This window comes from Ursus maritimus, unplaced genomic scaffold, assembly GCF_017311325.1.
Source record: "Ursus maritimus isolate PB19 unplaced genomic scaffold, ASM1731132v1 scaffold_20, whole genome shotgun sequence".
Taxonomy (NCBI): domain Eukaryota; kingdom Metazoa; phylum Chordata; class Mammalia; order Carnivora; family Ursidae; genus Ursus; species Ursus maritimus.
The window spans coordinates 8,821,257-8,837,591 of NW_024424453.1; the positions used below are offsets into that span (position 1 = coordinate 8,821,257).

The window sequence follows — 16,335 nt, forward strand, 5'->3', positions numbered from 1 at the left end:
CCCGTGGTGGGCTCCCTGCTCAGCGGGGAGCCTGCTTCTCCCTCTCCCTGCTGCTCTCCCTCTCTCTCAAAGAAAGAAAGAGAAAAAAGGAAAGGAAAGAGAAAGAAAAGAAAGAGAAAGATAAAAAGAAAAAAGAAAAGGAAGAAAGAAAAAAGGAAGAAAGTAAAAAAGGAAGAAGCTGCATTAATGAGTGATTAGAACTAAAGCTGTAGTTACTGGGTTCAGTTAGCTTAGATCCTTGAGACCAATAGGAATCAGATTTACGGTTGCTACTCTTTTAAGTGGGACATTTTATTGCACTCAGCTTAGAAATTAGTATGTAAATTCTTGATGAAGATACTATGAAATACAGCCCTTAAAGTAGGGCCTTCATCAGAAAAGTGTGGGTTAATGCCCCAAATCCATCACTGCTGCTCAAAAACCGATTTATAAACTGATGGGCATTAAAGTGTCTCTCATTATCATGTAATTGAGAAGCATCTGTTTAGTGTATGTTTGCCACTCACATATATTAGACGCAGTCCTTACTGTACTGTGAAACACTGTGAAGGGCAGCTGATGCATTTAAACAGAAGGCCTGCCAAATGATAATTTGGCACCTAAAACTTGCTAGGTATTAAAAGGGTTAGCGGGTCTTGAACACTAGTTTGAGCCCCTTAGTGGTCTGATTTAATTAAGGCGTTTTAAAGATTGGATACAATTAAGGAGATATATACAGTTATAAAACTTGAATATAGAAATAGTTTAGCCCAGCGGCTTCCAGGCTGTTGGCTATAAACTCTAGCAGCATATGGGAGTTATTGTAAAGAGCCCATTAATCCATTTGAGCACCAAATGTTGTCTGTAGACTAAATATATCCTACATATCGAATGCAAATATGGCTGTGGTAAGTAACACAAAATTTCATTAAAAGACCACTGAATTCATAGAAGCTTTTGATCATTTTTCCTTTTATTAATCATTAGGTGCTTAAGGGCAATTAAATCCATGAAATTCTGATATTCTCAGAGTGGTTGGACACTTCTGCTCTAGCTTGGAAAATTTAGTAAAGTGTCTATGGGATGCTTCTGACACACAAACACTTCCACTCATGTAAGATTTAAGCTTTAAAAGAGCTCCATCTGACAGGCTCCCAGAAGATACACTGAGTTAAACAATAACATATCAAGTAAGACCAACTAACAATGCTGATGAAACCTTTCAATAGCAAAGTTTTCTATCATGATGACTTATGAGAAAAGTTAGCAAAAGGTAAAAAGTACTCTTTCATTGCTTTAACTTGCCTGCAGCGAGAGTACCTAAAACCAATAAACTGGATATGTCAGGTTTTAAAACCCAACACTGTCTTCTCTAAAGAAAATATATCTGCGGCACCTGAGTGGCTCAGTCAGTTAAGCATCTGCCTTCAGCTCAGGTCATGATCCCAGGATGGTGGGACCAAGCCCCACGAGGAGCCCCACTTTGGGCTCCCTGTTCAGCAGGGAGTCTGCTTCTCTCTCTCCCTCTGCCCCTCCCCCCGCTCATTCTCTCTCACTCTCTCTCAAATAAACAAAATCTTTTTTTAAACAAAAGACAGATACATTTTCTTTCTTTTTTTTAAGATTTTATTTGAGAGAGAGCACAAGCTGGGACGGGAGGGGGAGGGGCAGGGGGAAAGGGAGAAGCAGACTCACTCGATCACGACCTGGGCCAAAGGCGGACATTTAACTGACTGAGCCACCCAGGCACCCCTGTATCTGGCTTTTAGTTTGTAGATAAAACACTATCAGTTTGTATAGGACTTTATAAAATATTTTTGCATTATAGGATCTCAAAGTTGGATCATTCTTATTTGTAGTCTTTCAAAAAAAAAAAGAACTCCACAAAACAAACAAAAAAAAAAAACAAGCTTCTATTTCAAATATGAGAGCACTAACCATATGAAAGGTTAAGTGATTTTTCAAAAAATATAGTGTAATGGAAGAGCTTAAGTTATTTAAGCACGTGTGCACGCACACACACACACAATAGTAACAACATAAGCAATATGGATTAGATTTTAGAAGTGTCATACAGAATTTTCTAAATACATTTTGATTATTTGATCCCAAGTAAGGAAAATTAGGAACATTTTGTGGTGCATCTTACCTTCCTTAAAAGAAGGAAGAAAAACCCCTCTGATTTAAACTGACTGTATAGCACTGTTTGGGTGCTGAATACATTTCTTTTTCAGTCATTTTCAGACCTATGATAATAAAAATTCCTCTTTAAAGATCAGTATTTCAGGCCCTCATGATTCTCTTTAATATCTAAATAATCATTTACTAAAATAAACAGGTTTGTTGCAAAAAACACAGAGTTGGGTTTTAGAATTTACAATTACAAAGGATCCAATATTTATAAACTTTGCATATAAAAAAAACCTTCCTGTCTATAGGACTGTATGACACTGGAATATCTCAAGGAGTTTGCAGCCTCTCCCTGGCAATCTTAACCACAGTTTAAATTAAGAGTAAGTTCCAGCTTTCTGAAATGGTGTAAATTACAGTTGTGTCAGTACGGAGAAAGATTTACTGAATGCTTTTCAGTATGTTTTAAAGCCATGCAACCATCACAAAATTTAGACTGACTCCACAGCTCTTGCTTAGTTAAAACAACATAAAATACTATACAGGAATTTAAAAATTATTACACTGTGGGGAAAGTACTGTCAGACAGAGATGCTCACATTTACCAATCAGATCACTTTATTTTTTTTTTTTTTTTTTTTAAAGATTTTATTTATTTATTCGACAGAGATAGAGACAGCCAGCCAGAGAGGGAACACAAGCAGGGGGAGTGGGAGAGGAGAGCAGGCTCATAGCAGAAGAGCCTGATGTGGGGCTCGATCCCAGATCGCCGGGATCACGCCCTGAGCCGAAGGCAGACGCTTAACCGCTGTGCCACCCAGGCGCCCCAATCAGATCACTTTAAGTTGGCTGAAAGCTAAGGGCTTGACAGCTGACAAGATTTCTACAATTCCTTTTCGTATTTCCTTCAGCACCTGTTGCTGGGGACAATCTGCTCACATTTTTGACTATAGCTGTTTGCTGATATACAACTTGTCCCTTTTCCTCAAATATTTACCTGCAAAGTAAAATATTCAGTCTTGTCTCGTGACTTAGACTACCTAACACAGTTTCTGCTGATTCCTAGAGCACAAAGTTTAAGCAGCAGGTTCTGATTGGGTCTGTTCATTCAGTCACTCAATCACACATTCATTCAACCGATCAACCAGCATTTACAGATAGATCATCCACTATGTGCTGAATTCAGTTATCTTAAATGGAACCAAAACAACAGAAGTTTTAAAGAATTACCGGAACTTTTATTTTTGCTTAGTTTTATTAAAAAAATAAATATGTCATAAAGCTTTATTTTCCTTTAAGGAGAAAAAAAGGAACAAGTTTCATAAAATCAAATAAGCAATGGTAAGGTGTCTTAACTTGAAAAAGATTGGGAATCACTGGTTTACAAGTTATAATCGAATGAAAGAACAACTGTTAACAGCCACGGTTGGCTGTTTCATGCCAATGGCAGCAAACAACAAGATCAACTAGGGCAAAATAAATAATTGTGTGGAAGCCCTGATAAGTGCTTGAACAGACTGATTCACTGAGACATCAGGATAGATATATCTTGCTTTAAACAACACAGGAGTTCCTGAAAAGTTTTGTGTAAATGAAATAACCACAAACATACTAGGAGAGCTTGGTATCTGAAAGAATTCCACAGTGAATTCTTTTGTGAACAACCACTTCCACTTCTGTAAATCCAGGTATTTGCTTTGCTTAAGGCAAAGTATACCTAGCTGCTACCTCTCCGAACTGAGGCATTAGCACATACACCGAACATTGCTCCAGCTGGGCCAGTGGCACAATTTCCAAGTTTGTGTTTCCATTAAGTAGTGTACAATAGAGAGTCAGCCAGGGAACCCAGCTGCATCTGGCAGAGCAGGCATAGGGGTGGGATAACCACCTTTAACAGTATCTCCAAGCCAACAAATACTTTTGAGAGTCTACTTTGTGCAAAGCACGGTAATAAACCTTACCAATTCAGTTACAGATGTACTTCCTTTCTCTAAAACCTTCAGTCAGGGCCTAGGTCTGGAACTCTAAAATAAAGCAATACTACTAATCCTCAACACTGGCTTTAACCACATTAGCTGCCCAACTCCTTCAGATTGGGGTAGATGATAATGGAAGAGACTGAGTTTTCTAAGGCTGAAGTTTAACAACACAAGAGTTATGTTTCATATAACCAGTTAGTGAAAAATTTTGCTGGTGACAAAAATTTTTCAAATGGTTCTTTTTTTTTTTTTTACTTCCTCTGAATCTTCAGGCAAACTCTGCAGAACAGTTGAAGTCATTGATGCTCTCTGACTGGGTGATACATTTCAGTTCTGCTGATAGCAATAAAAATTTCTTTCCACCCACCAGAATTTCATGAACTTATCCTACACTGTAAGTGACGCTTTGGACAGGGAATAAGTATGGTAGTACTAGCTCCAGTCAGTTTTATTATAAACAGAATCCTCACTCTGCTCACAGCCTCCATTTCATTTGGCCAAACTTCTACCAGGCTTAAGTCACATTTAATTAGTTAGGCTGTTCAGTTTCTTTTTAAAAATGCTTCTAATACCATTGCTGCCTATATGTACAAGTGTGAAAAGAAGAGTATGCAATCGGTAGTCTTTTCCACACTGAGTACACTAACAACAATTAGTAAATAATTAAAGAATAAGTGGTCATTTTAAAACTTGTGTTTTTCTTTAAAAAAAATTCCACTTTCTAGCACTTAAAAAATGGGTCTTAAAAGTGCCCTATTAATGTCCAATGCTGTTCCCACTCTGTCCCACCCATCCAAAACCTGCTACAAATGCTGGATTGCGTTCATATCAAATAATTTAGCAGTACCAAGATTTTTCAAATGGAAACAGTGTTACTGACTTCTTCATATTGGATAACAAAATAAGGGTAACTCTGATCATCATTAAAAATGACAAAAATCTGAGGCTCAAAGAAATTATCCACACAAGAGTCATACAGGTCGCTGGTGACACTGCCTGGATTGACAGGAGGGGGCCTTCTCATGCCATGACTGCCCATCGTGTATCTGCCAGTTAGCACTTTGGCCAGAAACATGAAATGGACTCCTTTGGAGGACTTCTTAGAAAAGTTATGAGAGTAGCTTGCCTTCTTTGCAAAATAACTGCCTTGTCCAAACATTGTAGCATGCTTTCCACAGACTCGAGGGTCAAAGTTGTGCTTGCAGATTCCATCTACCACATCCTGGGATGTTCCATGAAATAAATGTCTCTCATTTATTATCCTGTCACGGCCAAACATTTTCCTGTTCATATATTCCTTTTTCCTAATGCAAAGAGTGGACAGGGAATTCAGAAGGAAGGTATAGATCAATTTAATAGGCAAGATGTAGTCATAAACTTTTCTTTACAGTTTCAATGAAGAGGAAATGTTAAAGTAGCTTTCAAGGGCAAAATGCTATCAAAGATCATATTAGAAGTTTAAACTTATCTTTTCCATTGCAGACAAGAAAAGCCCCCCTCCCTTTTTTTCTTCCCCCAACACCTGTTCATTTGCTCTCTCTTCCATTACCAATCTAGTTCACAAACTTACCTTCTCAGGACAACTTCTTTGTCTAATTCCACCAACCTGAGTGTCTCTTAATTCTGAGATTACTCAAACCTGCATGTATTCTTTTTGTACTACATTTGTTTGTTGACTTGAGAGGCAGCATAGTAAAGTGATCAAGAGCAAAGCCTCTGGTGCTAGACCGCTAGGGTTCAAACTCCAACACATACCTTACTAGCTGTATGACCTGTGGCAAGTTAATGAACTTACGGTCTGTTATGAAGAGTATATGTGAGTTAATACATGAAAAACTACAAACATATTAGGTTTTGTGAAAGTCTTTACTATTATGTTCTGCATTTGTCATTAACAACATTAAGAAAAACTCTTAAACTTTTCATACTGCAGACTCACCTTTTATATTTCTCCCAAAGAAACTGGTTTTGGACTCTCAATATTTGCAAAATTCTATATTTAAACTCAGGCACAGTCTTATGAAAAAGATTATAAATGATTCGATAACTTTTGTCCTCTACAGAGACAGGCACTTGGATGAAGTCCTGAGATGGATGCATATAAACCCAAGTTTCAGGGTAAAAGTTTGCTGAGGTGACCCCATCGGGGCAGATGATTTGTGATGATGAGGTTGCTTCAAGAGGTGGAGGAGCCTGTGTGGGAACACCACCAAGTGTCCTAGAGGGGAGAGGAGGAATGTCAATGTAAAACATTTAAGTACACCTCACATTATAGTGCTCTAATGCAGTATCTAAAATTGTAATTTATACAGCTTAAGTACTTGTTTAAAAAACAATATAGAAAATGCTACGTATTAAAATAAATCTTAAAGTAACACTGCCTGTACACAGATAACCTTTATTAGCTTCTTCCTGGCCTCCTCTTTGTGGAGAAAACCCTGGGGTGTACTGCTGCAAGGCAAGCAAGCAAGCAAGAGCCAATTTATAAATATCTTTACTTTGAACCCTAGACTCCTCTTTTGCCAATATAGTTAAAGAAACTGTCTCAAGAGAACGATGATAATTTATATGTAGTCTTCAAACTTTGCTGTACTAAGCAGAAAATTTACTAAAGGCTATGTAGGTGGGGGGAGCAGACTGATGCAGAAACAAAATAAGGCAGGCAGGAAAGAGGGGGCTTACAGGAAGATGACATAAAATATTAAAAATAAAAAAGCTTAGAGGCGTCTGGGTGGCTCAGGCAGTTAAGTGTCCAATTCCTGGTTTTGGCTCAGATTGTGATCTCATAGGTTGTGGAATCGAGCCCTATGTCGGGCTCCACGCTCAGGGGGCAATCTGCTTGAAGATTCTCTCCCTCTGTCCCCTGCCCCTGCACGCATACACGCAGCTCTCTTTCTCTCTAAAATAAATAAATTTTTAAAAAATTAAAAAGCTTATACTTTTTGTATAAACACAAACAAAAATCATCGGAGTAGGCACTGAAAGCTGACATTTGGCATTTGCTTCATTTTTCAATATGACATGTAACAGCAAAGTCATCAATTGTATTCAAATTTTATAACTTTAGGTGTGCTTAAGATAGAGCTAATTACTTTAAGCTTTAGACACCAGAATGTTTATCCTTGAACCTTTAAATTCAGGTCTGTTATACTTTCACAGGTGAGTTTCTGTAAGTAGCAGCCGAATAATTATTCCTGCCCAATTAAATGCTTAAATTTAAATTACATTTCTTGGCCATTTTCAAAACAGAGCAAAAAGGAAGAATTAGAGAGAAAGGAAATCCTAGCCCTGAGACCCAGATTCAGGGCCAGGGTACTATAACACTCTTCAGCATAGAGTGGTCACAAGGAAACAAGTCTGCCAAATGGATTAGGAAACTAAAATTTTCAAAAGAGCTTTGTGACACAGTGGTTACAACTGTGAGTGAACGTTCATCTAATCTCCAAGAGCATATTTTACCATTTACCTCCTCATAATCATAGCTACCTTATAGTAAGCACATATTATGGACAGGCATTTTACACACAGTATCACTAATTGTTGTAACAACCCTGCAAGATGGCTTGGTTATCTGTACTTTTCAAATAAAGAAACTGCTAGCATAGTAGCAGAGAACAGGGACAGGATTTGAATCCAGGCCTATCTACACAGTTTCTAGACGTATACTCTTTCCACTACTACATACTTCCCAATTCATATACACATATACATATATATAGGAAGTATATATATATACACATTTTCCCCTTAAGGCTTGAAAGTGATGGATGTGTACCAGGGTTGCAACGAAGGTATGCCTGACTCCCATTACCACCACTGCCACCTCACACAGTATTTTGACTTTTAAGAGATGGCCTGATAAGAAGCTAAAAAGCACAACTGCATTCTCTAACACCTGCCCCCTTCAAGTGGTTGTGCCTACGATTTAGCATGCCTCAACGTCCCTTGGGAGACACAGATAGATAGGAGTTCTAGGAGGAGCCAGGACTTACAGAATCCCCCACATGCTTTTAACTTCAGGGGTCAATTTAAAAGGGCACTGGCTTCTCTAACCTTCCTGGCAGAGGCATAATAGTTCTTGTCGTCTGGAGCGTTTTCATAAAGCTCTGACAGATTTCTCCAGAGCCTTCATTCACTGGCACATTTTTCTGAAGAGAGGCCCCACTGCTTTAATCAGATTCTGAAAGGTAACTCCTTCAAAAGCCATCACTATTCTGGAGAAATGGCAGGAAACACAGAGTATAAGCTCCTTATTTTTAGCTGTTCCCGCTATTCCTGCTCTGCAAAAAAGAGTACCAGCCTACCAGATTTTCCAGTATTATTAGGGACTGAAGTTACCAAAAGAAGTTTCTGAGTTGGGGGAAGAAAGTAAGATTCTCCCAAACACCCTGCCCCAAATAGGTTTTAGGCTGCTGTCACAGGCGTACTGAAATCCTGGCACTGATGACCAAAGAAGACTCATACATACTTGAAGATGAGCCTGTGTAAGTAAATCCTATCCATCCTAAAACATTAAATTAAATTTTATATTCATAATTATCATCCACTCCTATCTACAGAGGCTTACTTTTAATAAGCCAACATCCTAATTGGGCTAAAACATAAAAATGCACATAGACAACTGTCTGATGGACTTTTACACTCCAGTTGCCACGAGTCAGAAACATATATTCCAAGCACAGTTACAAATGTGGCTTTAATATCTGAGGATGTTGAGTTTGTATTCAGCTCATGGGTATTCCAATGACATACCGTGTGCTTCACAGTGCTGTTACCAGCCTTCTTCAAAGAGGCAAAGTTGAAGGGTATGGAACTTGTACTCAAGGACCTCTGAAGAATGGATTTTCAGAATTCATGGTCATCTTTTACACTCTCCTTCCCTCCCCTTGCCATTGCAAAAGATGTTTCTTAACCCACTTTCAGTGATGAAGTAAAAATTAATTCATATCATCCTTTTTGGGAGAAGTCAAAGAAACTCTATTAGGCTTTCCCATGACCATAGGGTGACTGCACAGGATAGATGTCCTTCAGCTGAAATGAACTCCTAAGCCTCTAAATCTGAGATTTGTTTGCTTATGCAGCCTCAGCTCAAGTATTCCAAGAATATTAAAGAATAAGCTCCTTTTTATCAGCCTCATTAAAAAGCAGCAAGCACAAGGAAAAAATATTTTCTTTGTAACTATGAGTGATGGATGTTACCCAACCTCGATTGTGGTAATCATTCTGCAATATATACATATGTCAAATCATTACGCTGTACACCTTAAACTGACAGAGTTGTATGTGAGTTATAGCTCAATGAAACTGGAAGGAATTAAAAACACCAGGGAAACTCATTTATGAGGAGTCAGATTTGCAGGAAATTCATAGATTAAGTAAGCCAGCCCCCTCTCCTCACCTCCCTTATTCTGGCATTCCCAATTCCTAGGCATCTCTGATTTCCTGATAACTGGCCTTTCTGACACTTATGTTTTAATCTGATCCTCTGCATTTACTAACACTTAAAAACAAAACTTTCTTCCTGGCTAAGATTAAAATCATGGTCTTTCTGGAATCTGTTTTTGCAGTCTGCTTTTTGAAACTAATCCCTCTCTACTTTCTTCCCACTAGGCCAGTCTGAGTGCCTCATAGCCCCAGACTCTAGGGCAGATAGGAACTGAAAGGCTGCATTTACCCATTCCACCCTGGTGAACTTGCTGCTTGCTTCTTTGCTCTTTTCTCACTGAAGTGTCTGCATAATCTTTTTGATTTGCTAAGCTCTTACTTTATACTTGATTATCACTCTTTCAGACAAGAAGACTAAAATAGGAAATTTCGGAAAGAGAAAGGAAGAGATAAAAGAGTGACTTTCTTTGTTCTCTTGTAAGCCTATATTACAAATAGTAAGGTGCCAAATTTGTGGCAATAATTCTACTTCTGCTTATATTATTTTCATAGTTCATACTTTTACAAAATAAGCCTAAGTCTAAAAAGAGGGGGGAGGGCTTATTCCATAATTACTTGTTTTAGGATTGAAACAAATCAATGTTCACCATTCTGTAAAACTCCCCCAACAATGCAGCACTCGAATGAGCATTCTTACTCTCACTCAGAAGCTACATCTTGCTTGATTGGCTCAGCATGCCAAGCTGCTGCTCTCACTAATGAGTTCTACTGTCTCACTAGGAGGACAATATGTTCCTAACTACTGGACGCTGACACTATCTCCAGCTGTGGTAGTGAAATCACAGAAATGGCCTTTTTATTAGTTTCTAATAAAAAAAAAAAACCCTGCAAGGTAAAATTTTTCACACTTGGATTAGGAAGAAAATACACATTTACCCAAAGCCAACATATATTTCTAAAATCAGTCTTACTAAAAATTGCTTTTGGATACTGAGTATTTCAGGAATTTTTATTCATTTGTACTTTGTTTTTAAGGTTCCCTTTGCAATCTCATAATTAGAATCATTAAAATTCTGTCATAATGATCTGGGAAAAACACAGTTTGAAACTGAAATTTAAAAAAAAAATCAGTAAGAAGATAAAAACAGCATCTCTAAGATCAGTAGAAGAGAAAAAACAATATTACTCTAGACCTCCCCAGTCCATAAAACCAAGTAAACCTAGCATTATTTTAAAAATCAGGCTCTAAATATGGTGTATCTGATAAGAGTACATAATGATTTCCCTAGAGTTACTAACTTTCAAAGATGGCAATGCTCTTGGTAACATGCTCCACCTTTTTGGCATCAATGGAGATGTGCTGGTGGGCTATCTAGGGGTGGGGAAGAAGAAATGGCACTTGGGAAAATGGAAGAAGAGCTCACCTACAATTCAGAAGGTTGAATTCAGTCTCAACCTAGGAATATGACAGGTAATTTTAGTGAATATTACAGGAAGGTGGGCCTTATTTAGGAAATGAGAATGCCACCTTGAAGAACTCCCCCTACTTGCCCTAGTATGACCTATTCTTACCATCTCAGACTAAGGATACATGTACACATATGACAGAATTTTAAATTTCCTATACTGGGAAGTAGTCCCAATACACGGACGGTTATCATCAGGAAACTCAATATTCCACAAAGGAAGCAAATGCAAACTGCCTCATTCCAGATATAATTACTTTTTGTGGTACAAAATCGTTACTTCTACTTGTTTTTCAGTTCAAAAAAATCCACTGGCTGGGGCGCCTGGGTGGCACAGCGGTTAAAGCGTCTGCCTTCGGCTCAGGGCGTGATCCCGGCGTTCCGGGGTCGAGCCCCACATCAGGCTCCTCCGCTATGAGCCTGCTTCCTCCTCTCCCACTCCCCCTGCTTGTGTTCCCTCTCTCGCTGGCTGTCTATCTCTGTCAAATAAATAAATAAAAATCTTTAAAAAAAAAAAAAATCCACTGGCTAATCAGTCTTTTAGTTAGGTTAATTGTAAGCTTATCTGAACTCTACTCTTTGAAGAATTAAACCCATAGAATAACTCAAAACTTCACATTCTAGACTAACCATATTAGTCTCTTAATTTAAAATCTTTTACTTTTTGGCATTCAGTTGTACGCTGTAAATGAAAGTAAAGATAAGGCTTTCCATTAACACTTACTGTAAATACGGAAGCAGTGTAAAACAGGAACGGAAGAGGGGTCTCCTTTTTATTTCTCTCCTGAAGAATGAGTTGTGAAGGATGTAGTGGTTGTTCCACATCATGAATCGGACCTCTTTCAGACCTCGAGAGTTGGCTTCTTCAATCAGTCGAATAACAGACTGGAGTAGAAAATAGAAGGTAAAGGAAAAAGAAGTTAGAAAAAAGCAATCACTATGAAATACGAAAAATGTTACTATAATAACTAAAGGCAAAAACAGTTAACCTTGCTGTTAACATCAGAAAGGTTTCAATAAAGTATAGAGAATTAAATTAATTCCCTTCACACACAGGACTTTTAGGGAGGGGGGGGATATGGGGGCAAAGAAACAGAATAGAAAGATGCTCCTTCTTCAGAAAAGCATGGATTTCCACCTTATGAAACATGTGAGGCCCAGATTCTATTTTGGGGCCTTAACAATGTCCCAGAGATTTTTTTGTTTCTATTTCTTAAGGGAATTTTCAGAAGAGGATTAAAGATGGTAGTGTATACAGTTCAAATAAACCAGTTAAGTTTCAAATCCAAGAAATCTTTCAGAGGAAAAACACAGGGACAGCCCAAGTATTCTGAGAATACATTTTAAATAGCCTCTTATCCTCCTTGGAAGGCATTAGATACTAGTGATTACTTAAAAGAGTCTCAGAAATCTTAATTCCATTGTGTATTATTAAGCAATTAACATACTAGGTAGTTTTTTCTTTTGCTATTGCCTTAAAAGAAAACCTAAGGGTAAATAAGTCAGTTCTCCCTTTTTCTAACACTGGAAATGAATTTAATCAAATCAAAGAAGTCAGATCTTTGGAATGTGAAATTAATCTCTAAAGTCCATTTCATTGTTTTTAAACTTGACTCAGAATTCTCATTCAGAGGCAAAGTAAACCCATCATCATTTTAAAACCTTACTTTGTGATTTATGACCTATTCTTACCATCTCAGACTAAGGATACATGTACACATATGACAGAATTTTAAATGACTGATTTGCCTGACCACAGCTCAATAAACATTTTCAAGTATTTCTTCCAGGGGCTTAAGAGTGCTTGTTTCCCATTAGACTTCCGAGATGCTAAGTGTAACACATGATCCAATGAACATGAGCCCAGGAGCCATAAATAGCCAGAATTACACCAGTGCTCATCTCATTAAAATTATTTCAAAGGGGCACTGAGTCGGAGTACTTAAAATGTAAATACTTGGTCTCTACAGTATAAGATACTGGGGAAAGCATTTTACCTCTCTGATAACAGTGGTATTTATGGATTCCAGATTAATGGAAAGAAATACATCCTCAGAAAAATTGAGAATAATGTTAATTATATCAACAAGACTCAATGTCACATCAGTAAGCTCTTTGATTTGTTGTTCTGTCTAGTCACTGTTGTAAAGGATTAGAAGGAAAGGACAGTGAAAGACAAGAAAAATTTAAATTCACTTTTTAGAAAAAGAACCTGTAAATACCTCAGGATATTCTCTCCATCCAAAGTGGTCCCTACAGAAGAACTTCCAGACTGTGTGATAAATAGAGTTTACATTGCTAGAGGGTGGTGCGGACAGCCTTCGCAGTTGGTCAAATTCAGTTGTTTCATACACATTCATGGCATTCAAATCTGCCCAAAATTCGTGTCCTCTAAAAAGACCCGCCCCCCCCAAAAAAGAACTGTTAATACATTTGCAAAATAAAAATATCTAAACATCTCATAAGACATTAAAAATATGTAGTATAGCATGCTGTAGAATTTTCAAAACTTGTCTTATCTGGAGTAAAAGGACTTTACCAGTTGTTTCTCCATTTCCTACATGCCTTTTCTTAACAAGACTGAAGGTTCCAGGCCACAGAGTTATGGTAGGACTGACTGATGCCATCTCACAGTATCACAGACCTAAACCAATCAACATAATCCCACCCTCGGTTTCAGCCAATCAGGGAGTCAGTTTTAAGGTGAAGCTGACATGGAAAGCAGGCAGAGAAACAAAAGAAACTTCTCTTGAAGATTGCCTTTTTTTAGAGGCATCAGTTTACCAGAGTTAATACAGAATACATAATACTGCCTGATGAAAGGGGAAAAAAAGGAAAAAATGAAAAAAAAAATCCAGATAAGACCAGTATTGCTATTCTACCTAGTATCAATACTATCTTTACCCCGGGGGCCAGAGGGGGAGTAGCTGGCAAAACATGAAGAGGAAAAAATAGTTTGTTTATTATGAAGTTTAGCTATGAGAATGTTTTTGTCATTTTGTTATCTGGTCTGCTGCTGCTGAATCAACACTTCATAAATATCTCAATTCTACTGGGGTAAAATCCCACTATATGAATCAATATCATTTAAGAAATTATAATGGGTGATCCAATTACAACCTTTCTTTTTTAATGGAACTTCGACTAGTGTTTGAAACATCTGAACCGTTATTTTAAGTAACTGGAAAAATGTTCATTGTACTGTTCTTTTTGTGTATGTTTCAAAATGTCCCTAAGAACACATGAAAAATAAAATACATCATAAAGTAACATTATAGGTATCAGCAGAGTGACTAAATTTCCAAACACATTCCTTCATCTTTCTACCCTTTCCACAACAGATTTCTAAATGGATGTCTATAATACACAGGATACTCCATATCTAGTGGCACTCACAATGACTGGTTCATGTGAAATCCAGGTGTTTGAACAAATATTCCCAATAATTAACTTATTTCCTGGCTGTAAATTAGGATTTTGAAAAGGGTATTAATTTTGACCTATGAGTTTTGTTGGTTAGTACAACACTTTCTAAATTCTGCTCTTGGAACACTTGTTTAAAGGACTGTTAATAGGAATTCTGTGTAAAAAGCATTCTGTGGTCAAACGTTTGAAAAAACTTTTTACACAAAGTTAAACAATTTACTTACTGCAGCCACTCCTCAGTCCCTTTAATATGCTAAGGTAAATATTGAAGTACCATGATGAGGGCTATAAGGTATCCTTCTAAAACTGTGACAATGCTCTCTTCCTTTTATTCCATGAATACCTATTAACATCTCTCAATAAACACCCCTGGCAAATGTCAGGGAAAGAACCATCTATTTCTCACCCTCCATCCTAATGTTCATAATTTTTGAAACAGATTCTATTTGGAAAAAAAAAACACAAGTCATCGAGTCATATATCCAACTAATGGTGCCATGAAGCATGTAACTAATAAAAAGCAGTATGTTCCTTTAAATATTCCTCAAGAGCTTCCCCAAACCCTAATTTCCTTAGAATGAGTATTGACAAAAAAAAAAAAGAAAGAAAGAAAAAAAAAGAAAAAGAAAGAAAAGAAAAAAGAAAGAGTACTGACTAGTAGGATATGATCTTAAAAGGAACATATACTTTTAATTAAGTGTGAAATGGAAATAAGACAATAAAATGTAGTTTAAAGTCACATTTGGACACCTCTTTATTTAAAATGATTTATGTAAAATAAGGGTATCTAATTCAAAAGAAAAATGTTTCTGGAAAATCCTTTAAAAAAGAAGAAAAAACACTGAAAACCAGAACTCCGATACCTAAACTAAACTTCACATCAAGTTGCTTTAAGCAATTTTCACTTAATTTTAGGAGAATCTGATATTGAGCTGAGAGATACCAACCTGTTTCTCCCTCTTGACGTAATTTCCAGTTCTAAACAGATTTTCTTGCTTTAAGTTCATTTCCCAGTAACTGTTCCCAATTATGAGTTAAATCCTCAGTATTTTCTTTAAGGAATTCTTAGAACAGCAGTTATTATGTTAATATGCATTATAAACAGCCAATGCTTTTTGCTGTTAAAGTACGAGATTTTATTCTGGACATCACTCTAGCAATTTCTGTGTAAGCCTGTATTATTAAGACTTCATAGATAATGATTTGCATGAAAAAGACATCTAAAACTGCAGCTTTTGCCACATCCTCTGTGCATTTCAGTCCATTGGGCATTATGAAATTTCTATGACAAATCCTAATTTACTACAATCAACTGTTCTTTGGATTGATGTATCAAAGTACTGTTTTAGCTCTATTTGATTTTCAATATGCTTTTCTAGACTTTGCAGAGACAAAACAACAAATTTGAAAAACATTAAATTATCTTTTTATAAGATTAATTTTACCACCTGCTCTCCCTTAAACAGGGAATGCTTAAAAAATCCAACGCCAAGAGTTTCTTTTCTCCTCCATCTGCATCAGTAAAAAATGCATGCAATACAGATGCCAAATGTTCAACATACATCACTCTTCTTTATCAAACCATTGTTTCCTATTATGAGAAATCAGCTATGAGTCATGTATGTGTGGTAATGGTGATGGTAGGCTGTATTAGGCAATACACAAAGAATTAAACAGATGTAGTTCCTGGCTTCCAGGGGCTTCAAGAGAGAAATAACTAACAAAACACAAAACCAGAGTCCGTACATCTGCCTATCTAAACTCATCAGTGGCAAGTACGCCCTGGGAATGAGAGGATAAAGAGTAGGCAAGCAGCATTATGGGACAGGAGGTGGTTACTGGTGTCTAGGAATGGATAAAGGTCAGAAAAAGTTAAGAGGCTTTACTGTGTCAATTCAAGATAGCTTTTTAAGAGAAAGAATTTTAGGTACAGTTTAAATAATAGGAAATAATACCAGTAAAGAAAGGAT

At 37.1% G+C, this 16,335-nt stretch overlaps 1 protein-coding gene across 2 annotated transcripts in view; it reads right to left on the reverse strand.

The window, feature by feature from the left end:
- Window positions 1-3,331: 3,331 nt before the first annotated feature.
- LOC103677562 (TCDD inducible poly(ADP-ribose) polymerase) overlaps window positions 3,332-16,335 on the reverse strand; it is a 30,326-nt gene continuing 17,322 nt past the window's right edge. For both annotated transcript variants that reach the window (XM_040636642.1, XM_008706805.2), the window contains exons 3-6: window positions 13,162-13,330; window positions 11,664-11,824; window positions 6,028-6,306; window positions 3,332-5,392 (exon numbers count right to left, since the gene is read on the reverse strand). In XM_040636642.1, the coding sequence (XP_040492576.1) occupies window positions 4,945-5,392; window positions 6,028-6,306; window positions 11,664-11,824; window positions 13,162-13,330 (1,057 nt within the window). In that variant the 3' untranslated portion in view covers window positions 3,332-4,944. The remainder of the gene's footprint in view (window positions 5,393-6,027; window positions 6,307-11,663; window positions 11,825-13,161; window positions 13,331-16,335) is intronic.